This window comes from Eretmochelys imbricata, chromosome 4 (assembly GCF_965152235.1).
Source record: "Eretmochelys imbricata isolate rEreImb1 chromosome 4, rEreImb1.hap1, whole genome shotgun sequence".
In the NCBI taxonomy this organism is placed as follows: Eukaryota; Metazoa; Chordata; order Testudines; family Cheloniidae; genus Eretmochelys; species Eretmochelys imbricata.
This window is the reverse complement of record NC_135575.1, coordinates 1,656,329-1,682,595: the sequence shown is the minus strand read 5'-3', so window position 1 is coordinate 1,682,595 and position 26,267 is coordinate 1,656,329. Positions and strand designations below refer to the sequence as shown.

At 48.5% G+C, this 26,267-nt stretch overlaps 1 protein-coding gene across 1 annotated transcript in view; it reads left to right on the top strand.

Moving 5' to 3' along the window:
• LOC144263816 (class I histocompatibility antigen, F10 alpha chain-like) overlaps positions 1–17,158 on the top strand; it is a 1,122,758-nt gene extending 1,105,600 nt beyond the window's left edge. The window contains exons 5-7 of the mRNA XM_077814805.1: positions 4,148–4,180; positions 14,239–14,280; positions 14,848–17,158. Of these exons, the coding sequence (XP_077670931.1) occupies positions 4,148–4,180; positions 14,239–14,280; positions 14,848–14,852 (80 nt within the window). The 3' untranslated portion in view covers positions 14,853–17,158. The remainder of the gene's footprint in view (positions 1–4,147; positions 4,181–14,238; positions 14,281–14,847) is intronic.
• The last annotated feature ends 9,109 nt before the right edge of the window (positions 17,159–26,267 follow it).

Below are 26,267 nucleotides of genomic sequence, written 5' to 3'. Positions count from 1 at the left end.
TAGGATCCTGTCTAGCAAGAACTCACTTCTCAATAGTTGTGGTTGTGAAACCCTCATTTCTGTATGTTTTATCTTTATGGTCCGCACTTTCCTATTGTTAATCTGTCTGGTTCTCTAAATGTTTTTGTCTGCTGTATAATTAATTTTGCAAGGTGTTAGTTAATTAGGGTAGTGGGATATAATTGATTAGAGAATTATGTTACAATATGTTAGGATTGGTTAGCTAGATTTCAGTAAAATGATTGGTTAAGGTATAGCTAAGAATATTACTATATAAATTAGGGGAAAACAGGAAGTAAGTTGGGATTCGAAAATAAGGAAAAAAAGAACTTGGATTTAAGCTTGCTGGAAGTTCACCCCAATAAACATCCAATTGTTTGCACCTTCGGACTTTGGGTATTGTTGCTCTCTGTTCATGCGAGAAGGACCAGGGAAGTGGGAGAGTGAAGGAGTAAGCTCTCTAACAATGTGTAAATCCTTTTTAAATTCATAATATTGGGGTAAAGAGATTTGGTAACAGCCGAGAAGAAATTAGGCAATTAATATTAGTGAGTTTGAGGGGCAGTTTAGCACCGTGTGTCACTTTTTGTGAAATGGTCCTTTCCATCTCTAATTGGTCAGTTTGTGTAGTTTGTTTTTTTGCTCCCTGGCCAGGGCAAGATTTTTCCCTCTTTCCAGTCCAGGGACTGAGAGGAGATGGGCACAAACCTAGCACGTGATTAAGGACTGACATCTGTGATACCTGTATCTGGAGCTTAGTGAAGACTTTCAAGGTACTTGTGTCACTGTGGCTGGGAGCTGAGGCTTCTGGTTACCACACTGATAGAATCTGGTCAGGGACCTGGACTGGGGGTTCACCGTTGCTGATGCTGTGAATTCGGCACAGAAATTCTCTGACATGGTGGTTCTCCCTCATCAGAGCGATTCCGTCTCATGGACTCTCATCCTCTCCCCCTGCTGGGGTCTCAGAATTTCATGTTGCAAAGCTCCAGCAAAAGCTGCCTGGATTAGAGCTTGGAAACAACTAACTTCAATTTCTTCTTTTTCCCAGTGCGCCCAACAGCTAGAGTGAGTGACAGGTCATCTCATGACGGCCTCACCACCCTCTCCTGTAAGGTCAGTGGGTTCTACCCCCGGGACATCACCGTGACCTGGCTGAGAAATGGGGAGAGCAGACAGCAAGAGACCTACTCTGAAGGCATCCTACCCAGTGGGGATGGGACCTACCAGACCTGGGTGACAATGGAGATTGATCCCAAGATCAAAGCCCATTATTCATGTCACGTGGAGCATGAAAGCCTGTTAGAGCCACTCTCCGTCTCCTGGGGTAAGGAGTTTGCGTGTTTGTCTGTTTTCCGAGTGGGAGAGGGGGATCCATTACTCTCAAACCCTGAAAAATTCTCATTCGGATTTCTAAGCTGAAGCTGGAATTTCCTCAGGGTCTGTGAGGCCCTGTCCCTCTGCAGTCAAGTTCTTGTGCTAGAGTTGGGACCCACAGTGCCTGGGGCTCATGTCTTGCTCTCCAGTTTGCTGCCTCTGGGTCTGTTCGATACATCTCAGCAATACACTGTCTCTGAAGGGAGAAGATTAACAATGGGACTTTAAGGCCTGAAGGGACCATTCTAATCATCTGATCTGAGCTCCTGCATAGCCCAGGGCAGGGGGGAATCACACCAGGGACCCCAGCATCCAGTCTGGTCATCCGTGAGCAAACTAGAGCTCATCCTTCAGAAAGAGATGTCCATTCCAGATGTAAAGTCTCCAAGGGATGGAGAATTTACCACATCCCAGGGGAAGCTCAAATCTGCCCCTTATTTCCAGACAGAATTGGTCTTGCTTCAGCTTGCAGCCCGGTGTCAGAGAAAAACACAGTTCTCACTCTCAGGTTGGGTGCAGCAAGTCAGATACACTTTATTATCTCAAGCAATTGCACAGAGGGAGAGAGTGCCCTAGGACACAGGGTTTCCCACACCTAGGCAGGTCTCTCTAAAGATAAACAATTAGAGCAAGTATTTATACCTTTATTACAGACAATAATAAGCAACAGCTGCATATTGTTTATACATATTCCTTCATGATATCTCATTTTGCTCAATTTCTCTTATAGTCTACGTTCTATTCTTATCTAATACAAGGTCACAACAGCCTCTTTCACAGTTCTTTTCCACTCGCTTCGCACTATCCCCGCTTCTACAAATCTTGCGTTATTAAAGCTAGAGTTAGCCTGACTTCTGTTCATTTCAGAGGCCTGCATCCAAATTCCCTTTATATACTTCCACATCGGTCTCAACTTCATGCACTTGTTGTCCTGCCATGAGTGCAGGGGACGGGACTAGATGACCTCTTGAAGTCCCTTCCGGTCCTCTGATTCAGCAGGTTCTCAGAAACATGGTTCTACGGGCCCTTCATTCTTGCCCATGTGGCCAGAGAGAGAGGTTTAATGTTGGGAGCAACTTGTTTCTGTGCGCAGTGATGCTGGAAGGGAGGTATGGCCTTGGAATGGAGCGAGGAGGCAGATGAGAGCCCTGCATCACGGGGGAGAGTCTCCTATGCCCCTAGCACAAGAAAGTCTAGGAATAATTTATTGCACATGGAGCTGCCTTCCAGCCATCTTTTTGCTTGGTTAAATGGGATGTGCAAAAATGCAGCATTTGGAAGTGCAAACAATTTCTGAGAGGGCAGCCTGCACCGGGACTCTCGTCAGCAGATGGTTTCACATCACAATCCTGCTACCACGTCCCCTGCCAATTTTTGTGTCATAACCCACATTTCCTTATTCTCTTAGAAATATTTTTCTTTTTGCTGTTTTATTATGTGGCTCTTTCAGACAACAGGAGAAACTGATTAGTGAAACGGAAAGTGTATACAGAACTCGGGGTTTAACAGGTTTATATAAACCAAAAACAGTATTAATATTTCTATCCTCCCCTCTTCACTTCCTGGCCCCTCAAAAAACACGCATTGTGTCTGTAACTCCATTCATGGCAGGGAAATCCAGAGCTTTGAGGTCAGTTTCCAGTTTGGCACCAGACTCCCACAATGGGACTGTGTTCCATTAGTCGTGAAAGTCAGCCTGGTCAAGGAGGGTTAGGGACTGGGAGCCAGGACTCCTGGGTTCTGTCCTTGGCTCTAGGAGGTAAGTGGAGGCAAGTGGGTTAGAGCAAAGGGGCTGGGAGCCAGAATTCCTCGGTTCTGTCTCTGGAAGGGGAGTTGGGGTTAGTGGGTTAGAGCAGGAGGGGCTGGAAGTCAGGATTCCTGGGGTCGAGTCCTGGCTCTTGCACTGCCTCACTGTGTGATCTTCAGCAAGTCTCCCCCCTTTCCCCTTTAGGGATGATACTGACATCCATGCTGTCCCACAGTTAGGTTTATGAAGTTCGATTAATGTTATAAAAGTCTTCAATTCATAATAAATATTTAGCACTTAAAATAGAAGTGGTAGAGACTGTGTCCAGGACTTCCTATGGTGGGGTGCAATGCATGGTGGCTGCAGTGGAAGGGGTGGAGGGTTGCAGGACTCAGCCCTTATCTGCGGAGCTGACTGACTGATCCCTGCAGTGGGATGAAAGGGGGTTTTAGTCGGGGGGGAGTGGGGGGATTTTTCCCCATTGATCATTCTCTCCATTTCATTTCAGAGCCAAATAACAATCTGATTCCCATTGTGGCTGGAGTTATCACAGCAGTTGTCCTGATTGGTGTTATAATCGGAATAATCGTCTGGAAAAAGAAACGCCCAGGTAAAGAGCCTGGGATGTGGGGGTGGATTCCCTGGACTTGCTGGGCCCTGCACATACCCCTAAGGAGTACAGGAGCCTGTGTCAATTCGGTGTAACTGCCCCATTGCGGGACTGAGCTAATGACCCCCAATGGGAGCTGCTGGAGGGCCAGACCCAGAAACTGGGTGCGGGTTACAGTTTAGATGGGGCTAGGTTTTCCATAGAGCTCAGCACCCAGTGCACCGAGGTCTTTGGAAACTGTCTCATTGTGTCCTTCTCTCTTGCCAATTGTGAGCGCCTGGGACCTTGAGTCCATTACTGAGCGCCAGGGGCCTGTGCTGAGCCAGGGGCCCGGTTTCTGAGCTGTGGACACCAATTGCAGTCAGTTCCTGCCTTGGGAGCTGCATTCACTGAAATTTTCCTTCTCTCTGCAGGGAAGAAGGGAGACGGCTATGCTGTAGCTCAGGGTAAGTGATAAGAGACCCATCACCTCTTTTCAAGTGGCCATCTCTGAACGGCCATCAGTATTTGCTTGTGGATTTTAGCCTGGAGCCACTGATAGGAGATCCTCGCTCCCACTCATAGGCCTTGTCTACACTGAGGATTTTAGGAAAATCTCCAACTATTGCTCTAGTACCATAGAATCGTAGAGTCGTAGGACTGGAAGGGACCTCGAGAGGACACCTAGTCTAGTTCCCTGCACTCATGGCAGGACTAGGTATTATCTAAACCATCCCTGACTAACCTGCTCTTAAAACCCTCCAATGAGGGAGATGCCACAACCTCTCTAGGCAATTTATTCCAGTGCTTAACCACCCTGACAGGATTTTTTTTTTTTGTAGTGTCCAACCTAAACCTCCCTTGCTTCAATTTAAGCCCATTGCTTCTTGTCTTATCCTCACAGGTTGATGAAAGCAATTTTTTTCCCTTCCTCCTTCCCCCTCAGTCTTCTCTTCTGCAGACTAAACAAACCCAATTCTTTCAGTCTTTCCTCACAGGTCATGTTTTCTAGGTCTTCAGTCATTCTTGTTGCTCTCCCATGGACTTTCTCTAATTTGTCCACATCCTTCCTGGACACAATACTCCAGTTGAGGCTGTATCAGCACAGAGTAGAGCGGAAGAATTACTTCTCGTTTCTTGCTTATGACACTCCAGCTAATCCATCCCAGAATGATGTTCGCTTTTTTTTTTTTTGCAACAACGTTACACTGCTGACTCATATTTAGTTTGTGATCCATTATGATCCCAGATCCCTTTCCACAGTACTCCTTCCTAGGCAGTCATTTCCCAATTCTTTATGTGTCCATCTCATTGTTCCTTCCTAAGTGGGATAATTTACATTTGTCCGTATTGAATTTCATCCTATTTACTTCAGACCGTTTTTCCAGTTTGTCCAGATCATTTTGAATTTTAATCCTATCCTCCAAAGCACTTGCAACCCCTCCCAGCTTGGTATCATCCGCAAACTTTATAAGTGTACTCTCTATGCCATGATAAAATAATGAACAGACCCAGAACTGATCCCTGAGGGACCACTTGTTATGCCTTTCCTGCTTGACTGTGAACCACTGATAACTACTCTCTGGGAACGGTTTTCCAACCAGTTCTGCACCCACCTTATAGTAGCACCATCTAGGTTGTACTTCCCTAGTTTGTTAATGAGAAGGTCCTGCGAGACAGTATCAAAAGCCTTACTAAAGTCAAGATATACCACATCTACCATTTCCCCCCATACACAAGGCTTGTTACCCTGTCAAAGAAAGCTATCAGGTTGGTTTAACACAATTTCTTCTTGACAAATCCATGCTGACTGTTACTTATCACCTTATCTTCTAGGTGTTTGCAAATTGATTGCTTAATTATTTGCTCCATTATCTTTCTGGGTACTGAAGTTAAACTGACTGGTCTGTAATTCCTCGGGTTGTCCCTAATCCCCTTTTTATACATTGGCACTATATTTCCCCTCTTCCAGTCCTCTCTCCCATCTTTCATGACTTTTCAGAGATATTGACTCAGATATCGCCTCTGTCAGGTCCTTGGTCTTCCTCTTGCTTCTAATGTGTTTGTAGAATGTTTTCTTGTTACCCTTTATGTCTCTAGCTAGTCTGATCTCATGTTGCACCTTGGCCTTTCTAATTTTGCCCCTACATCCTTGTTTAGTTTTCCTTTGGAGTTTTATCTAGTTTCCACTTCGTGTAGGACTCTCTTTTGATTTTTAGATCATTGAAGATCTCCTGGTTAAGTCAGCGTGGTCTCTTGCCATCCTTCATTTCTTTCCTGTGCAGTGGGATAGTTTGCACTTGTGCTCTTGATAATGTCTCCTTGAGAACTTTCCAACTCTCCGGAACTGTTTTTCCCCTTAGACTTGCTTCCCATGGGATCTTACCTATAAGTCCCTGAGTTTGCTAAAGTCTGCCTTCTTGAAATCCATTATTTTATTCTCTTGCTTTCCCTCGTACCATTCCTTAGAATCACGAACTCTCTCATTTCATGATCACTGTCACCCAAGCTGGCTTCCACTTTCATATTCTCAACCAGTTTCTCTCTATTTGTCAAAGTCAAATCTAGAACAGCCTCTCCCCTAATAGCTTTCTCCACATTCTGAAAGAAAAATTGTCTCCAATACATTCCAAGAACTTGTTGGATAATCTGTGCCCTGCTGTGTTGTTTTCCCAGCAGAGGTCGTCTTCAGTAGTGTAGCGTGGCTGTAGACACGTGTTCTCTAACCTTGCTCCGAGGAAGTCCTGGATGATACAAGGGTTAAAAACACCTGAACCCCATCTCCTCGATTGCTCCACCCCTGCTCTCTCTGGTGGAATTGCATGGCTTGCGGGCATGGGTCCCAATTTTGCTAGTGCAGACAAGGCGATAGTCAGGAATGTATACGGTGGTTTGGGGCTGAATTATTATGCCCCTAGAGCTGTGCTGTGTGTGGCTGACTTTGACCCTGAAGGTGTTTGACCTGCTTTTAATGTTACACCCTGCTAGGGTGCAGTCATCCAGCTCTCTCTTTACCCTCTCCGGGGTACCTCCAGCAGGTAACGGAGGGGGTTTGAGAAGTGCCAACAAATCCTCCCCTGAGCACCACCCTTCCTCCTACAGCTGGCCCTCAGTCATGCCTCCCTCCCTCCTCTTTATTCTAGAACAACGGAAGTTCACATGCAAGAACTTTGTTAACGGGGAATTAAGGTTGCAAGTGGTCAGCCCTGCCCTGGGCTCCCTGTGTCCTTTCAGAATGGGAGTGTTTAATTCCCAGAAGTCAAAAGTTGGCAAACGAGGATATGCAGAGGTGTTATGATGAGGGCCTTACCAAATTCACAGCCTTGAAAAATGTGTCACGTACATTGAATTCTGGTGTTGTGTGCTTTTACCTGATACTATACAGAGTCCACAGGGGAGACTAGTGTGTCTCAGACCAGGGGTCCTGACCCAAAAGGAGGTCTTTGTGGGGGTTGCAAGGTAATTGTAGGGGATTCTGCACTGCCTTCAGAGCTGGGTGGTCAGAGAGCAGCTGCTGCTGGCCAGGTGTCCAGCTCTGAGGGCAACGCAGAAGTAAGGGTGGCAATACCCTCTACAGTAACCTTGCTGTGCCCTCCCAGCCCCTTTCTGGGTCTGGACCCCTACACTTACAACCAGTGTTCCCTCTAATTTTTCCCACTCGTATGCGGAATGAATCTTATGTGACACCGATATGGAGGTGATGTGTGACAGATCACTTCCATATTGGGGCAGATAACAAAATTAATGGGGTGGGGCTGAGGGATTTGTTTGGTGTTCGGGAGGGGGCTCCAGGCTAGGGCAGAGGGTTGGAGTGTGGGGGTGAGGGCTCTAGCTGCGGATGAGGGATTCAGAGTGCAGGAGGGGGCTCAGGGCTGGGGCAGAGGGTTGGGGTCTGGAGTGGGGGGATGAGGTTGTTGACTGATGACAAAACTATATAAATATACTAGCCAAATTAGATTTACCAGAAACTATAAACTGTTCAGCCCCAGTTTCAGAATGTGTGTTAAATTGTCTTGCTTTCAGACCCTATCTGTATAGAAATTGTATTAAAGCCCAAATGTACATGAATTGAAAATTTATACATTTTATATAGGATCAAAGAGACTGTTGTATTGGGACCAGTTGGCCTTTACCTTTCACTTTCCCAACTCTTCTCTATCCTTTGCAGTCTGTCTTTCATGTAGTCTTTCTGCTCAGGTTGCTTTCAACAAAAGGCAAGAGTAATTTTCTCTTCTTAATTCGGTTGCCTTGAGTGTTGTCGCTTTCTCCTTTGCCCTGTGTTTTCAAACAACAGTTCTTGGTTTTGTTTTGGGGTTTCTCATACGTACCCACATTTTAAAACAGCACCTTTTTAGAGCTCCACTTCTTGGGGTGGATAAAAATCAGAACTTTAAAATTTGTATTTAAATTATGACATTTAAATTTAGAGGGTTTTTTTAAACTTAAATCAGATTTCTTATTTACATATTGCTAGATCTTCTCTTCCATTTTATGGTCTTAAATTGTCAAAGTGGATGTTTTCTAACTTGTTTGTTTTTTTTTTAGTTTCCCAATTGTTAATAAAATTTCAGATTTTATGTAGGTTTTTTCTACTAAGAAGTTTCACACTTAAAATGCTCATCTGTGCTGAAAAAGACAAGCCCAAGGCCTCGTTAATATTCCCTAGTATGAGACTATAGAGAGACAGAATTCAAAACCAAGTAGCCTGTGCTCTATGCCTCCTTGGTAAAGAGCTTTGAGATCTACTAGTGAAAAGCGACGTGGAAGAGCGAGAGGATTTCTGGCCAGTACACTGTACTTCCACAAGTAAAGAGCTGAAATGCTTCAACCATCAGGTTTTGCAGTTTGAAGTCAATAGGACTTGTGCCCTGAGCATTCTCGAAAACCCCTCCCTTAGGTGGCTAAAGGCAGGCTGAAGAGCCTGAAAACTTTGGGCTATATAAAAAAAATTGCTCCTGTAAATTACTGAGAGTTCAAATAATTTTTTATTGTTAACACAAAATTGTTTCACTGTTGAAGTGACAAAGATTTTATGCCACTACATGACAAGTTCTTAATAAAAATACACTGAGTCCCTGATGCTGCAAACACTTACTGAACTTTAAACAACGGAACTGTTTCTATGAGTAAAGTTATGTATCTGTTTAAGTGTTTGCAGGATCCGGGAATTGATTTTAAATATTTGGATTTTTGCGTACAGCAATTTTATAAAATTATGATACCCAGTGACTTGGAGTCCAGGGGCTGCGGGCTCTGGGGTGGGACCGGGGATGAGAGGTTTGGGGTGCACACAGGCTGCCCCGCTGGGGCCAGAGGATTTCCTGCAGCCCCTCTCCCTGCCGGCAGCAGCAAGCTTCAGGGGAGGGGCCCCTCTCTCCCCAGTGGCAGCAGCGAACTCTGGGGGAGGGGCCCCGCTCACCCCGCCAGAGCTCTGGGGCTGGGAGAGAGGCCTGCGGCAGCCTGCATGCCCCAACTTGCTTCCCTCCCCACTTCCCACCCACCCCTACCTCTCTCCTCTCCAGCCTGCTGCTCCTGGCCCTTTATAGGTTCTGCACAGCCCTTTATAGTCTGCTGTGCAGCTTAGAGGGAACTTAGGTTACAGCACCATGAATTATCAGACTGAAATATCTGAATAATGAAATTTACAATTTTTAAAATCCTAAAACTGTGAAATTGACTAAAATGGATCTTGAATTTGGTAGGTCCCAATTCTGATGCTTCCCACGCAACTCGAACTCTGCCCCAGTGGGTCTGGGAATAGGAACAGGAAGTAGGCCAGCACCATGCCAAACCAAACTTGCCCTTGTCTGTGTGCCCAGCACCACCCCAAATCCGCATTCCTCTTCATACTGTCCACACTGTTCAGAGCAGCGTCATTGATTAAGGCGGGAATTGAATTGATGTTGATTGGCAGGGGGACTGTTCCCTCTATTTTTTTCCATCACTGTGCGGAAGGAATTTTGTTATGTGCACCAATATCGAGGTGGATATGTGGATGTGTGCCACCAGTAGGTACAAAGAAACCTAGATTTAATGTATATATTTTAAAAGTTACCATAGGGATAATTACTCCAGCCAGGACAGGTTAGGCATTTTAGAACTCACTGCTCAAAGAATTAAATTTAAGCATAAGAGAAATATTTTTTTACTGCACAGACCAGTCAAAAACCTAAAATAACAGCACTTTGAAAGAATAAAATTACAGAGAATATGTGTGCACTGCAAGAAATACCAAGAAGTAACAACAACAAGAACAACACAAATATGTGTTGGAGGTGAGTGTGAAAGAGAAAGTGAGTGTGTGTGAGAGAGAGACACACACAAAATCTGTGTGTGTGTGTGTGTGTGAGAGAGAGAGAGACAGTTTGTGTGTGAGATACCAGACTCTGTGTGTGTGTGTGAGAGAGACACACACACACACAAAATCTGTGTGTGTGTGAGAGAGAGACAGTTTGTGTGTGAGATACCAGACTCTGTGTGTGTGTGTGAGAGAGAGACACACACACACAAAATCTGTGTGTGTGTGTGTGTGAGAGAGAGAGAGACAGTTTGTGTGTGAGATACCAGACTCTGTGTGTGTGTGAGAGAGAGAGAGACAGTTTGTGTGTGAGATACCAGACTCTGTGTGTGTGTGTGAGAGAGAGAGACAGTTTGTGTGTGAGATACCAGACTCTGTGTGTGTGTGAGAGAGAGAGAGACAGTTTGTGTGTGAGATACCAGACTCTGTGTGTGTGTGTGAGAGAGACAGTTTGTGTGTGAGATACCAGACTCTGTGTGTGTGTGTGTGAGAGAGAGACAGTTTGTGTGTGAGATACCAGACTCTGTGTGTGTGTGTGTGTGAGAGAGACAGTTTGTGTGTGAGATACCAGACTCTGTGTGTGTGTGAGAGAGAGAGAGACAGTTTGTGTGTGAGATACCAGACTCTGTGTGTGTGTGAGAGAGAGAGAGACAGTTTGTGTGTGAGATACCAGACTCTGTGTGTGTGTGTGAGAGAGAGAGACAGTTTGTGTGTGAGATACCAGACTCTGTGTGTGTGTGTGAGAGAGAGAGACAGTTTGTGTGTGAGATACCAGACTCTGTGTGTGTGTGTGTGAGAGAGAGACAGTTTGTGTGTGAGATACCAGACTCTGTGTGTGTGTGTGTGAGAGAGAGACAGTTTGTGTGTGAGATACCAGACTCTGTGTGTGTGTGAGAGAGAGAGAGAGACAGTGTGTGTATATGTATGTGTGTGCATGTGTGCTGGCTGCTGGGGAAGTCTGAGAGACCGTGCGCTGTCTCTTGAAGGCACTCACACCAGAAGGCTCAGACCCCAGCAGCTGAGCTCTCCTGCTCCTGATCCCTGTCCCCCCCTCCCCCCGGCCTGCACTGCAGAGATGGGTCAGGTGGGTGGGGGGAGGGGGAAACCCTGACATCAGCGCCACCTCCCTCCTCCCCGCTCTGCACAGCCAGGAGGAGGGTCTCGGGAGCTGCTGCCCAGGGGCTCCAAGGCAAAGGGCAGGAGCAACGGGGCTGCAGAGCAGCGGGGGGAGGGGCACCTGAACACATGCTGCCATGCGCAGCTCTGCTCATTAAGTGCGTGGGATTTGATTCATTCCTGGGTGGCCGCGCGACCGTGCAGCTTAGAGGGAACACAGGGTGAGGGTGAAGTATATGGTGTCCTTGAAGGACCCATCTGGGCACAGACAGAAGGGGGCAGAGTTGAGGGTTTTTGGCAGGAGTATCTGTGGAACTCCTTGCCAGAGGATGTTGTGAAGGCCATGACTATAACAGGGTTAAAAAAGAAACTAGATAAATTCATGGAGGATAGGTCTGTCAGTGGCTATTAGCCATTATGGGCAGGGATGGTTGGATAATTACCTGTTCTGTTCATTCCCGCTGGGGCACCTGGCACTGGCCACTGTCAGAAGACAGGATACTGGGCTAGATGGACCTTTGGTCTGACCCAGTGTGGCCGTTCTTATGTATTTCCTACTTTGCCAGCCATTGAATGTTGAGTAGTCCGGGCTCCCGTTCTGACGAGGCATGAAGAGCACAGAGCAGTGCTGAACCCCTGCAGTGGTAAGGTTTTTTGCAGGTGAATAATGGAAATCCTGGGCAGCTGCCCTGTAGGCTGGTTAAGCCAGCGTGGTCTCTTGCCATCCTTCATTTCTTTCCTGTGCAGTGGGATCATTTGCACTTGTGCTCTTGATAATGTCTCCTTGAGAACTTTCCAACTCTCTGGAACTGTTTTTCCCCTTAGACTTGCTTCCCATGGGATCTTACCTTAGCAAACTCAGGGAGTTGCTAAAGTCTGCCTTCTTGAAATCCATTATTTTATTGTGTTGTTTTCCCTCCTACCATTTTTTAGAATCATGAATTCTGTCATTTCATGATCACATTCACCCAAGCTTCCTTCCACTTTCAAATTCTCAACCGGTTCCTCACTATTTGTCAAAGCCAAATCTAGAACAGCCTCTCCCCTAATAGCTTTCTCCACATTCTGAAAGAAAAATTGTCTCCAACACATTCCAAGAACTTGTTGGATAATCTGAGCCCTGCTGTGTTGTTTTCCCAGCAGAGGTCGTCTTCAGTAGTGTAGAGTGGCTGTGGACACGTGTTCTCTAACCTTGCTCCGAGGAAGTCCTAGACGATACAAGGGTTAAAAACACCTGAACCCCATCTCCTCGATTGCTCCACCCCTGCTCTCTCTGGTGGAACTGCATGGCTTGCGGGCATGGGTCCCAATTTTAGTAGTGTAGACAAGGCGATAGTCAGGAATGTATACGGTGGTTTTGGGCTGAATTATTATCCCCCTAGAGCTGTGCTGTTTGTGGCTGAGTGTGACCCTGAAGGTGTCTGACCTGCTTTTAATGTTACACTTCTTTTGATTTACCTGAAAGTTGGTTTGGTGCTTGTGAAATCTGGGCCTGATCCAAAGCCTGTTGAAGCCAATGGGAGTCTTTCCACTGACTTCAGATCAGCACCACTCTGTCGCCTCGATGACAACAAGTTCAAATCCCCTTCTCAATTGTCTCCTGTAATTAGCTTTACCAACAGGACCAAGACTAAAAATTATGGGAGATATTTACATACATTATTGACTGCATCTGAGGCCCTCTAATGTCTGGTATGAAGAGCCAGTATAAAGTGCACAGATCTGCCGGGCCCTGCTAGGGTGTAAATAAAATCCAGCTCTCTCTCTATGCTCTCAGGGGTCCCCCAGCAGGTAACGGAGGGGGTTTGAGAAGTGCCAACAAAACCTCCGCAGAGCACCACCCTACCTCCTACAGCTGGCCCTCAGTCGTGCCTCCCTCCCTCCTCCTCCTCGTTTCTCTAGAACAACAGAAATTCACATGCAAGAACTTTGTTAATGGGGAGTTAAGGTGGCAGGTGCTCAGCCCTGCCCTGGGCTCCCTGTGTCCTTTCAGAATGGGAGTGTTTAATTCCCAGAAGTCAAAGGTTGGCAAACCAGGATATGCAGAGGTATTATGGCCAAATTCACAGCCATAAAAAACGCATCACAGACCATGAAATCTATACAGATTTCACCGGGGAGACCAGCGTTTCTCTAACTGGGGGTCCTGACCCTGAAGAGGGTTGTGGGGGGCGGAGGGGGTTTGCAAGGTTATTGGAGGGGATCACAGTATTGCCACCCTTACTTCCGTGCTGCCTTCAGAGCTGGGGAGCCAGAGAACGGTAGCTGCTGGCCAGGCACCCAGCCCTGAAGGCAGTGCCCCCCCAGCAGCACCCTAAACGTAAGGGTGGCAATGCCGTGACCCATCGACAATAACCTTGCTGCCCCCCTCCCCCAGCCCCTTTTTGGTCAGGACCCTACAGGTACAACACTGTGAAATTTCAGATTTAAATAGCTGAAATGATGAAAATAACAATTTTTTACATCCTGTGACTGAAATTGACCAAAACCGACCGTGAATTTGGTAAGGTCTTAATTATGATGCTTCCCACGCAACTCAAACTCTGCCCCAGTGGGTCTGGGAATAGGAACAGGAAGTAGACCAGCACCATGCCAAACCAAACTTGCCCTTGTCTGTGTGCCCAGCACTGCCCCAAATCCGCATTCCTCTTCATACCGTCCACACTGTTTGGTGCAGCACCATTGATTAAGGCGGGAATTGCTGTTCATTGGCGGGGGGAGGGTAACATCTGTGGTCTGCGTGAGGGACCCCTCTGGGCACAGACCAAAGGAGGCAGAGTTGAGGTTGTTTGGCAGGAGTATCCTTAGCCCAGCATCTCCTGCTTTGCCAGCCGTTGAATGTTGAGTAGTCTGGGCTCCTGTTCTGACGAGGCATGAAGAGCACAGAGCAGTGCTGTCCCCCTACAATGGTGATGTTTTTCGCACGTGAATAATGGAAATCCTGGGCAGCTGCCCTGTAGACTGGTCTGTGCACCAACCAGCTCACTGCTCGGGAAGAGTCAGGTGATGACTGTTCCCTTTGGATAGGAGTCCCCGTATCTACTAACTATGCTGAAACCTGCCTTGTGAGAGACGCTAATATACTCTCTCTTCTCCTCCTCCTCTGCACAGCAAACGACCAAGGATCTAGTGGCTCTGACCTATCTGCCAAGGGTAAGTGATGGGGGCTCTAGCCTAGGGGTTCACTGCTCTCACTGAGGCCTCTGGAGAGAGAGACCTAGTCCAAGTCATTGGACCCTGAGTCTCCCTGGCCCGTCCCCTCGAGCAAACCAGCCCCAAGGAGCAGAACAGGGGAGTTTGGGATCTCTTATTTCCCTTTTATTCACACTGGGGGTGCAGGAGCAGGTTTGCAGCCAAATCCCCCTTGTTTTCTCTGCGATGACTTTAGGTGTGAAAGACTCTAGTGAGAGGGATTTCTCTGTGGCTGCTGACACAGCGTGGGCTGAGCTCAGCTTTTGCAAGGATAACTGCAGCTGCTTCAGAGAACAGTCTCCAGTGAACTGCAGGGAGGAAGCAGCAGGGACAGAGCCCAGCACTTGGGGCTCCAGGAACCCGGGTCTCTGACCCTGGAGCTACAAGCTTTGTCAGCGGGGTTAGAGATTTTGTCCACTGAACCCTGCAGCCACTCGGGCGACCGCCCCGACCGCAGTGTGCACTGTCGTTGCAAAACATGATGGCAGGTTCCCTTTGACAGACGTTGCCTGTGTTTAACTTCTGCAGCTTAACAGAGCCTGGTGGAGTCCGTGCCACGGCCTGAGGGGACCCCCGAGAGGAAGACGGATGAGCTCTGCTCTGTCTCCCTACAAGAACCAGTCAACCCCTCCCTAGCTTTCCTCTGGCACTTGGAGCGTCCCGTGTGGAATTTCCGGCCTCGTCTCTCTGCTCACTGAATCACGTTTTGCTTTTCAGGTGTCATAGTTTTCTGTAATAATGTTTTATTTGCACAAAATAATTTCCAACATTTTACTGGATTAAAAACTCTGTTAGTCAGAGTTCAGTGTTTGCCCCATTCAGTGTGGGCACGCCGTGCTCTGGCTGCACGGTGCGGTGAGCTAGGTCTGTCAGCAGTAAGTGCTTGTGCGTCTGTGGTGGGGACGGCTTTTTTTTCTGTCGAATTTCATGATTATAACACGGTAAATGGCCGGGTCTACTCGCAGCTGGTCGCGCTGTTGCCATCATCACCTGAGGACGTCTGTTGGACAGGAATAAGTGTCTGCGTTTAGTTTGTAAGTGCCACTAATGTCCTTTTCACCATTCATAGAGCCATAGAAATGCTGGGCTAGAAGGGCCCTCAAGAGATGTCCAGCCCCAATCTCAGGCAGCACCAAGTTAACCTAGACCATCCCTGACAGGTGTTTGTCCAACCTGTCCTTAAAACCCTCCAACGACGGGGATTCCACATCCTCTCTAGGCAACCTGTATGACGAAGTGGGGTATTTTCCTAACGTTGCGTATGTATACTGTGTGCCTCAGTTTCCCCCGTGTGCTGCATGTCTAACCCAGGTGGGAGGTGGGGTGTCTGCTGTTGTAGAGGACCAAGTGTGACCCAGTCTAGCAGCCTGGACCCCAGACCATGGCCTGGGCACTTTGTAACTTAGCGACTGATGACCTGAAGGCCCATCCCAACTTGGAGCCAGCCAGTTATGGGCAGCGGAGAGAACAAAGAGCTGAAGAGAGAGTCACCTGGAGACCTGTTTTCCCGGGAAAGAAGACAGATGGAAGTGGGGCCTTGGAGGTGATATGGGGTGGGCCGCAGAAAGGAGGATTCACTTCTGGTCTGGGAACAAAGAGCGGCCTGAGCCCACCTGGATGGGGACAGACCCAGATGGACGCCCCTGAGAAGGTCTTGTAATCTGCTCCAGACGTACAATAAACCCTTCTGTGCTGCGCTGGCTGAGAATCGCTGCAGGCTTGAGAGAGGCAGGCATGCTGGAGGCTCAGACGGGCGATACTGGGAGGCGGAGGAGAAGCCTACAGCTTAAACCCTGAGCAAAGAGTGTGACCTCATGTAGGGTCAATACTCTGAAAGGCCGGTTCCCAGCAGGGGCCATACGGAGCCAAGAGGGCACTGGCCTGTGAGTCTGTGACAACCTGTCCCACAGTGAACTGTCCTTAGAGCTAGAGAGTTTTCCTAATGTCTAACCTAAATCCCCCGTCTCCTACTGTCAGTGCACCTGGAGAACACTTGATCACCGTCCTCTTCAGAGCAGCCCTTAATGCCGGGGTAGATAATTATTTTTTGTCAAGGTCCAAATTTCTTGGTCACGATATAGCCACGGTCCAGACTCAAGAGAAACATTTTTCACACCACAAGTGCCCTGTTCAACGAACGCCTGCAATGCTGTGAAATGTGCCCAGGGCCTGTATTGTTTATATTCTTAGTGCCTTAAATGAAAAATAAAATCAAGCCATGGTATAGCCTGAAAATAACCTCCAAGAAAGATAACGAGGAGTCTGGTGGCACCTTAAAGACTAACCGATTTGTTTGGGAGTAAGCTTTCATGGGCCCACGAAAGCTTATGCCCAAATAAATCAGTTACTCTTGTTGGAGACCCCAGGGCATGGCCACTAGTTAAGTCGAGGGGATGGAAGGTCATAAGGGTCGAGGAAGTCTCCCTGCTGAAGGCCTAAGGGCTTCTTCTCAACCCCCCTTAATAGAATTCAGGCCTGGCTGGTTGGAGTGAGCTCTTTTGCTCTTAAAACAATGTTGCAGCTGCAGATAATGCCTCAGAGTGTAAGGTTTGCTGACGCCAAGTTAAAGATAATAGGAGAGAGAACTACAAGGCCAGGCAGGACGTGCTGGTTGTTTAAGTTGCTAGGAATGCTTGTTAGAGGTTGCAGGAAGTAAACATTGTTGTAACCCATATAAAGAAGGCAGAGTATTTGTGTAAAGTTTTAATTGGCTGATGTGTAGTGCAGTAGCATTAAGGGATATAAAAGTGTGTGTAATGACCTGCTCTGGGGTGCAGGATTTGAGATTTTATTCTCCCTGTACCTTGTTTGCAGCTGCACATAAACTTCTCTGCTTCTCCACCCTGTTGTGATTATTGGGTGAAGCACACCGGGTAATGAACCCCTGCTGTTGTTTGGCCTCTGGGCACTGGGTGGCAGGAACAGGTTTTGGCGTCCCAACGTGGGGCGACGAGGCTGCAATTTAGCCTTGCCCGGACCCCTCCTGGAGGTCGAGGATTGCAGCGACAACCGATGCCCAGCGCACACCGGTGAGTTCATCGGGGGCCTCGGAGGAGAAGCAGTTTGATCAACCCCGAAGGGCACAACGGTGCAACACACTCATATAGTGGAGAAGCAGCTGTGGGCGATGGTGAGGAACCAGTCCCTTGCACGTAGGGGAGGAGCAGCTGTGGGCGACGGTGGGGAACCGGTCCCTTGGATAAGATAGGAAACTTTTGAAATCCGGATTGTATGCGCTGTTGGAACCTGGGGACGCCCAGAGTCACCCTGTAGGTATGGGACAGGAACAGAGCACGGGAGGTAGGGTACGGTGCACGCCCCTAGAGTGTATTTTAGTAAATTGGAAGGTACTTGGATCAGATCCAATGACTAAGGGTAAATTGAAGCGATTTTGTACGGTTGACTGGCCTCAGTACAAATTAGAGGACCAGGAACAGTGGCCTCCCGGAGGATCGCTAAATCATAATACAATCCTCCAATTACTCCTGTTCTGTCAGCGAACGGGGAAGTGGAATGAACATTCGTATGCTTACTTGTTTATGATCTTGTGGTCTTGTACTGATATTTTACAACGCTGTAATTTACCCCGATTGGCCCGGTAGCAATTAATGTCAGTCACCGGACCTCCACCCCCAAAGTAATGGCAGATCCGGTGTTTCCTTCGGCCCTTACACCCACACAGAGTGTGTCCCCTTCGGCCCCTACACCCACACAGAGCGAGGCTCAAAGTAAGATTCCTAGTGAAGCTCATAGTGAGGTTCGAGCTCCATCTGCTGGAGTATACCCGTTACTTACCGAGACTAAAATTGCCAGTAATGCAATGGGAAAGAACAAGCTGCTCTTACTATGCAGGTCTATACTCATACACCTTTTAATCCGATGGAACTGGCCGCTTTCAAAGCACAGGCTGGAGAATTTTCTATCAACCCAAGCAAGTTTGTATCGGTTTTTGAGGGATGTCTTAGCAGCTGTAAGCCAGACTGGGATGATTGTAATGTCCTTCTGCAAACATTGTTGACCGAGGTTGAACGAGAACAGGTCATTGCTTCCTCCCTTGCTTTAGCTAAGAGGCGATATGACCAGGACCATAACAATATCCCGACCCCAGATGATCAGGTTCCCGTAAAGGATCCTAGGTGGGACCCAAATGACAATCAGGCTATGACCCACCTCACCTCCTATAAGGAGCTGCTACTGTACGGACTCCGTCATGCAGCTGTCAGACAGAATAATTGGACTAAACCATATGAGGTAGTGCAGGACCCAAAGGAAAGCCCTGGAGCCTTTTTACAGAGCATTCGAGACACAATCCGACAGTATACCAATGCATGGAAGCAAAGGGGAATGCTGACAGCCCAAGGCTCCCCAGTCAAGTACGGGCCCCAAATCCTCCGGCTTCTAGAGGCCGTGCAACTCCCTTCGGAAGTGGCGGTGGTACACTGTAAGGCCCATCAGAGGGACGATCAAGATGTGACCAGGGGTAATGTCAGGGCAGATAGAGAGGCGAAGCATGCTGCCACCCTGATGTCCCTTCAGAGTGAGAACACCTATATGCATGCCCTTATCCCAACAGTGAGGGAGCTCCTGACCCCTCAGTATTCTGGGGAGGAGAAACAGCTAGCAGACAGACTTGGTCTCCAGGAAAAGGAGGGATGGCTTCATTCCCTGGAAGGGAAAGTCCTCTTACCAAAGGGCCTAATTCTGCTAGTATTACAGAAAATACATCAAACCACTCATGCTGGCAGGGAGGCACTTATCCAACTAATGGGAAAGTACTTCATAACCTCCAGACTCAGACCCCTGGCTGCCCAGGTACAGGCGGAATGCCTAGTCTGTCAAAAGAATAACCCCCGACTAGGACACCCAGTACCACCAGCGGCCCTGGAAGCCACTCCAGTCCCTGGACGGGTGTGGCAAATAGACTTTACTGAGTTTCCCCAGACCCAAAGGTTCAAGTATCTCCTTGTCATAGTGGATAGATTCAGCGGATGGCCGGAAGCCTTTGCATGTCGGAATTGCACTGCCAGGACAGTGGCTCTCAAGTTAGTTAAGGAGATCATTCCTGGCTTTGGACTTCCCCAGTGGATGGAATCTGACAATGGAACACACTTCACGTCAAAAATCGTCCAAAGCATCTCAGATGCCGTACCGATTCCCTGGAAACTCCATACACCCTGGAGACCGCAAGCCAGTGGAGTAGTGGAGCGGACCAATCAGACCCTTAAGCGACATTTCTCGAAAGTATGCCAGGAGGCCTCCCTACGGTGGCCTTATGCCCTGCCCCTAGTTCTGCTCCTCATCCGTGCTCTCCCAAAGGGTAGATTAGGGCTCAGTCCCTTTGAAATTATGTTTGGAAGGGCATGGCCTATGAATGATACACCGGCTGTGTCAGGGGGAGAGTGGGAATTGTGGAATGGGTTTCTGTCTCAGTATATGTGTTCCCTGTCTGCTGTTCTTTTGTCTCTTCGCAGGTATACTAAGGATTCCCAGCCTCTACCCTTGAACTCGTCCATCCACTCCCTGCAGCCTGGTGATTCAGTGCTCGTACGTACCTGGAAAGACGAGCCCCTCCAGGAAAAGTGGAAGGGACCCTATACTGTCCTGCTGGTCTCCCACACGGCAGCAAAGGTCGAGGGACACAAGAATTGGATTCATTATACCCGGCTGAAAGTGGTGTAACCCCCCCACCCCGGCCCCGACTGAAAGGTGCATTCAGCCCCCTCCACTGAAGATCTTGGACTAAAATTATTATTTAAATGGCAGCCCGCCGGGAAGGCAGGAAAATAGATGGGAGGGTATATTTTATTCCCCCTCTTGGCCATGTGCCTAACTGGTACTGCTGTTTCAGGCATTGTACCCGTAAATACCTGGCTGGCACTGGCCCAGAGTGCAGTGAACACAACGTCGTTTTGTTTATCACATATATTTTCCATGGGTGCAATCATGGAGACTTGTTTTATTGGTGTATGTGCAGCCCCAACCCTGGTTCAGCATTATTCCCTGTTAAAAAACGGTAAATAAAACATTTACTTATACTGATTTATATACCCTTGGATCTGCCCAGTATAAGTTAGATGCCTGCATGTTTTCTTATTACCTAGCCAATACAACCCTTGCCCCCTCTTGTATGAGGTTTGTAAATGCTATCCACATTGGGGAAAACCTCACCAATGAAAAACTTAAATGTAATAACAGTGTGGAAATCTTCTTTGCCTACGGGCACATGAAATTGCCAGCAGGGTGGTTCCTTATATGTGGCAGACATGCATATTCCTATGTCCCGGCCAATAGTTCTGGGGGTCCCTGCTCTCTTGGTCATGTGGCCCCATTGATTTTTCCATACCCTCTGCAGTTATCTGTCCGTTATAAAAGGGATGCTATTCCCCTTGATTCCACCTGTAGGTCAGAGGTAACCTTCTTCTCAGAGAGTGAGGCAGCAGCTCTGGCCTTTTCCTTAGTTGGTGTTCCTGGGCTTGTGGTGCATAATTATCACGCAGTAGAGCACCTTGCCTGCACGGTGGCAAAGGCCATTAACTTACCTCAACCGTCCTGGCCCAACTCTCACATGAGTTAGGGGAAGTATGTCAGGGTATGCTACAGAACAGGCTGGCTGTGGACTATTTGCTTCTACGCCATGGTCACCTATGCCAGGAGTTTGCGGGCATGTGTTGCTTTAATATAACAGATGCAGGGCCATCCGTAGAAGCTGATTTACAACGCCTAAAGCAGCTGGTAAAGGGCATTCATCAGCAAACTGGGGAGGATTGGCTAGGCTCTCTATTTTCTGGTTGGGGCCTTTCCCCGTGGCTTGTCCAAGTGGGTTGTTTAGCCTATTATTTAAGTTTTTTTTCCCTGTATTAATCATGTTATGTTTACTGTGTTGTATGTGGTCCTGTGTAAAAATGCTTATTTTGCATAGTTTTGAACATTTTAATTTTATGCATAGCCCGCTAGTAAGTAAATAAAGATGAGAAGACTCAAGCAATAGAAATGAGTATTCTCAAAGAAGGGAATTGTTGGAGACCCCAGGGCATGGCCACTAGTTAAGTCGAGGGGATGGAAGGTCATAAGAGTAGAGGAAGTCTCCCTGCTGAAGGCCTAAGGGCTTCTTCTCAATGCCCCTTAATAGAATTCAGGCCTGGCTGGTTTGAGTAAGCTCTTTTGCTCTTAAAACAATGTTGCAGCCGCAGATAATGCCTCATCGTGTAAGGTTTGCGGACGCCAAGTTAAAGATAATAGGAGAAAGAACTACAAGGCCAGACAGAATGTGCTGGTTGTTTAAGTTGCTAGGAATGCTCGTTAGAGGTTGCAGGAACTAAACATTGTTGTAACCCATATAAGGAAGGCAGAGTATTTGTGTAAAGTTTTAATTGGCTGATGTGTAGTGCAGTAGCATTAAGGGATATAAAAGTGTGTGTAATGACCTGCTCTGGGGTGCAGATTTGAGATTTTATTCTCCCTGTACCTTGTTTGCAGCTGCAAATAAACTTTTCTGCTTCTCCACCCCGTTGTGATTATTGGGTGAAGCACACAGGGTAACGAACCCCCCCTGCTGTTGTTTTGCCTCTCGGCACTGGGTGCCGGCAACAGAAGGCGCAGTAGGTCCGGGGGGCAGGCAGGAAGGAGAGGGGGGGTTGGATGGGGTGGTGGGGGCTGTTAGGGGCAGGGGGATCTGGGGCCCCTCAAGGAACAGAGGGGTTGGATGGGGCAGGAGGCCCGGGGCGGCCGTCAGGGGGCGAGAAGTGGGGGTCGGATGGGGGCAGGGGCCGGGCCATGCCTTTCTGTTTGAGGAGGCCCAGCCTCCCCTAACTGTCCCTCCGTACAATTTCTGAAACCCGATCCAGCATCAGGCCAAAAGTTTGCCTGCCCCTGGCTTAGGGCCTGATTCATGCAAAGACCCATTGGGAGTGTGTGAACATTGCCCCATTTCTGAAACTGGAAACAACCCCCTGCACAGGGCTGGGAAAACAGAGCAGAGCACTGGAGCCTGAACCCCCTCGTCAGAGACTGCGATGAAATCCTCTCAGGCATGGGCATCCAGACAGCAGGAGTATCTGGCTGTGTCGACTCTCTCCTCCGGCCCTGAGCAACCAGCACCCCTAGCCAATGCCTGAGATGACGGGGCGTCCAGGATTTCCCGGTATATGGATCTTGGGTAGCAGATAGAAGACCCCTGGTCGGGATTCCAGGGGCGGGTCTGTGCAAATTTGTTCTTGTGCTTTTCCGGGGAGTTTCTTGAGCAGATGGTGCAGTTTCTCTTGGTCACCCTGAGTGGGATCAGAGGGGAATGGGCTGGAGAATGTGGAGCTGGAGAGCTGCCGAGCAGCCTCTTGTTCATATTCCGACCTATTCATGATGACGACAGCACCTCCTTTGTCAGCCTTTTTGATTCGGATGTCAGAGTTGTTCCTGAGGCTGTGGACGGTGTTGTGTTCTGCACGGCTGAGGTTATGGGCCAAGTGATGCTTCTTTTCGACCACTTCAGCCCGTGCTTGTCGGCTGAAGCACTCGAGTTGAAGTCCAGTCTGCTGTTTTGACCTTCAGGCAGAATCCTTCTTTTTGTCGTGTTGGTAGGAAGGTCTTTGTGGATTAGTGTGTTGTTCAGAGGTGTGTTGGAAATATTCCTTCTGTCGGAGACGTGGAAAGTCGGATTCCAGGTCACCGCAGAACTGTATCATGTTGGTGGGGGTGGAGGGGCAGAAGAAGAGGCCACCCAGGACACCCACTTCCTGGACACTACAGTGCTAATAAGCAATGGTCTCATAAACACCACCCTATCCTGGACCGCTATGCTTACCTATATGCCTCTAGCTTTCATCCAGACCACATCACACTATCCATTGTCTACAGCCAAGCTCTAAGATACAACCGCATTTGCTCCAATCCCTCAGACAGAGAAAAACACCTCCAGGATCTCTATCAAGCATTCTTCAAAGTACAATCCCCACCTGCTGAAAGGAAGAATACCCAGAAGTCACCTACTCCAGGACAGGCCCAACAAAGAAAGGAACAGAACGCCACCAGCCGTCACCTTCAGCCCCCAACTAAAAGATCTCCAGGGCAAGATCAAGGATCTATAATCTAGTCTGAAGGATGATCCCTCAATCTCACAGATCTTGGGAGACAGGCCAGTCCTCGCTTACAGACAGCCCCCCAACCTGAAGCAAATACTCGCCAGCAACCACACAACAAAAACACGAACCCAGGAACCTATCCTTGCAACAAACCCATTGCCAACTCTGTCCACATATCTAGTCTAGGGACACCATCCTAGGACCTAATCACATCAGGCATGCCATCAAATGTGCCCAAATACATTTGCTCGTCTCAAAGGTGCCAGAAGTACTCCTCTTTCTGTTTTTGTTTTTTGCTGATACAGACTAACACGGCTCCCACTCTGAACTAAATGATTGCATCTTTCCCCACAATAGACCTAGAAGCACAAAGAACACCCTGGAGACCAGGCCTGTAAACATTAGGAAACATCAGAGTTAATGTGACGTGTACGTACTTCGCGCAGTGCTGTTGTGCATGTGTGTTATGATACAGACTCACAAATGTGTCCTTGGGGTCAATTCCCTGCCCCCCACAGCATCAATTTCCTCCAGACTCCCAAGGGAAGTGGTGCTTCCTCCATCCCTTGATGAGATGCCTTTCTGGAGTCTGCTTTGGTCCAAAACTCGCTACTGCTCCATACAGGAGGCCTGTGATGTGTAGGGGGGCCAGATGAGATGATCTAACAGTCTCTTCTGGCCTCCAAGTCTCCAAATCTCTGCAAAACCGAGTGCGGCACATTGAGCATCCTCTGATGGTTCCACGTGTGGCCTGCGTGAACCCTTGCACGAACACTGAGTGTGTGGGGGTGACCCAGGGGGAGCAGCTCAAACACGCACAGGAGCCGGCTCGGGGCAGGACATGAGCCCTGCAGGGCAGGGCTGGGGGTGGCAGTGACATCACAAGGGCCTTTTGCAGCACTCAGCTGATTGGTGAAAGGAGGTTGGGAGGCGGTGACCTCACAGAGAGTCCACGACAACGGCCAGGGAGGACAGGCTGCAGGGCAGGGGGATCTCAGAGACCCCCGGGGCTTTGCTGCAGGGAGTCTCTTTCTTGAGGTGTCTCCTTGAGGACTGAGAGAGAATTCAGGGTCTCGTATGTGAGCGCGAGGTGGAGCCTCTCTGGAGTTTTCTCCTTTCCCACTGCTCACTGAGTGAGAAGACAGACGTCCCTGTGGAGAAGGGAAGAGCCCCAGAGAGGTTTGGTACCGAGGCAGCCTGATCTGCCCGGTGCTGGCCCAATTCTCGGCACGGAAAACAGGAGGTTAAGGTGGGACAATTTTCCCCCAGCTAAGCCTTTGTCCCTTCGAGTCCTTGGGGTTTGACTTTTTTGGTTTCCCTTTTCCTGCTTCCCTCCCTCCACTGGCAAGGAGAGGGCTGCTCTGTAGCCCTCATGGTGGGAGGCCTCCCAAAGAGTTGGGACAGGAAGCGTGCTCTGAGAGTGATCCTCACCGGTGACCTGAGCCATCCCTGGGCCATCTGGGGAACCCTCAGCCCACCGCCAGAGTCTCCACGCTGATTGGCTGAGCAGGGGGTCTCGTGGCAGGGAGGAGATTCAGGACTTTGTTGTTGTCGTATAAGGCCCAGCAAATAAGCCAGAACCAATCATCTGCTTGGTGAATAGTTCTCCTTCTCGCTGCTGATTGTCTCTGAGCCGTTCCTGGTTCTCGCTGGTGTTCTTGTGCTTCTAAAAGACTTGCTGAAGAATCAGTGTGAATGGTTGTTGGTCTGTAGCTCATTGCAGGTCCCTTTATTCTGATCATTCAGTGTGTGAAACTCCAGACTGATCATAGAATCATAGAATATCAGGGTTGGAAGGGACCTCAGGTGGTCATTTAGTCCAACCCCCTGCTCAAAGCAGGACCGACCCCCAACTAAATCATCCCAGCCAGGGCTTTGTCAAGCCTGACCTTAAAAACTTCTGAGGAAGGAGATGCCACCACCTCCCTAGGTAACACATTCCAGTGTTTCATCACCCTCCCAGTGAAAAAGTTTTTTTCCTAATATCCAACCTAAACCTCCCCCACTGCAACTTGAAACCATTACTCCTTGTAATGTCATCAGCTACCACTGAGAACAGTCTAGATCCATCCTCTTTGGAACCCCCTTTCAGGTAGTTGAAAACAGCTATCTAATCCCCCCTCATTCTTCTCTTCTACAGACTAAACAATCCCAGTTTCCTCAGCCTCTCCTCATAAGTCATGTATTCCAGTCCGCTAATCATTTCTGTTGCCCTCCGCTGGACTCTTTCCAATTTTTCCTCATCCTTCTTGTAGTGTGGGGCCCAAAATTGGACACAGTACTCCAGATGAGGCCTTACCAATGTCAAATAGAGGGGAACGATCATGTCCCTCGATCTGCTGGCAATGCCCCTACTTATACATCCCAAAATACCATTGGCCTTCTTGGCAACAAGGGCACACTGTTGACTCATATCCAGCTTCTCGTCCACTGTAACCCCTAGGTCCTTTTCTGCAGAACTGCTGCCTAGCCATTCGGTCCCTAGTCTGTAGCGGTGCATGGGATTCTTCCGTCCTAAGTGCAGGACTCTGCACTTGTCCTTGTTGAACCTCATCAGATTTCTTTTGGCCCAATCCTCTAATTTGTCTAGGGACCTCTGTTTCCTGTCCCTACCCTCCAGTGTATCTACCTCTCCTCCCAGTTTAGTGTCATCTACAAACCTGCAGAGGGTGCAATCCACACCATCCTCCAGATCATTAATGAAGATATTGAACAAAACTGGCCCCAGGACCGACCCTTGGGGCACTCCGCTAGATACCGGCTGCCAACTAGACATGGAGCCATTGATCACTACCCGTTGAGCCCGACAATCTAGCCAGCTTTCTATCCACCTTATTGTCCATTCATCCAGCCCATACTTCTTTAACTTGCTGG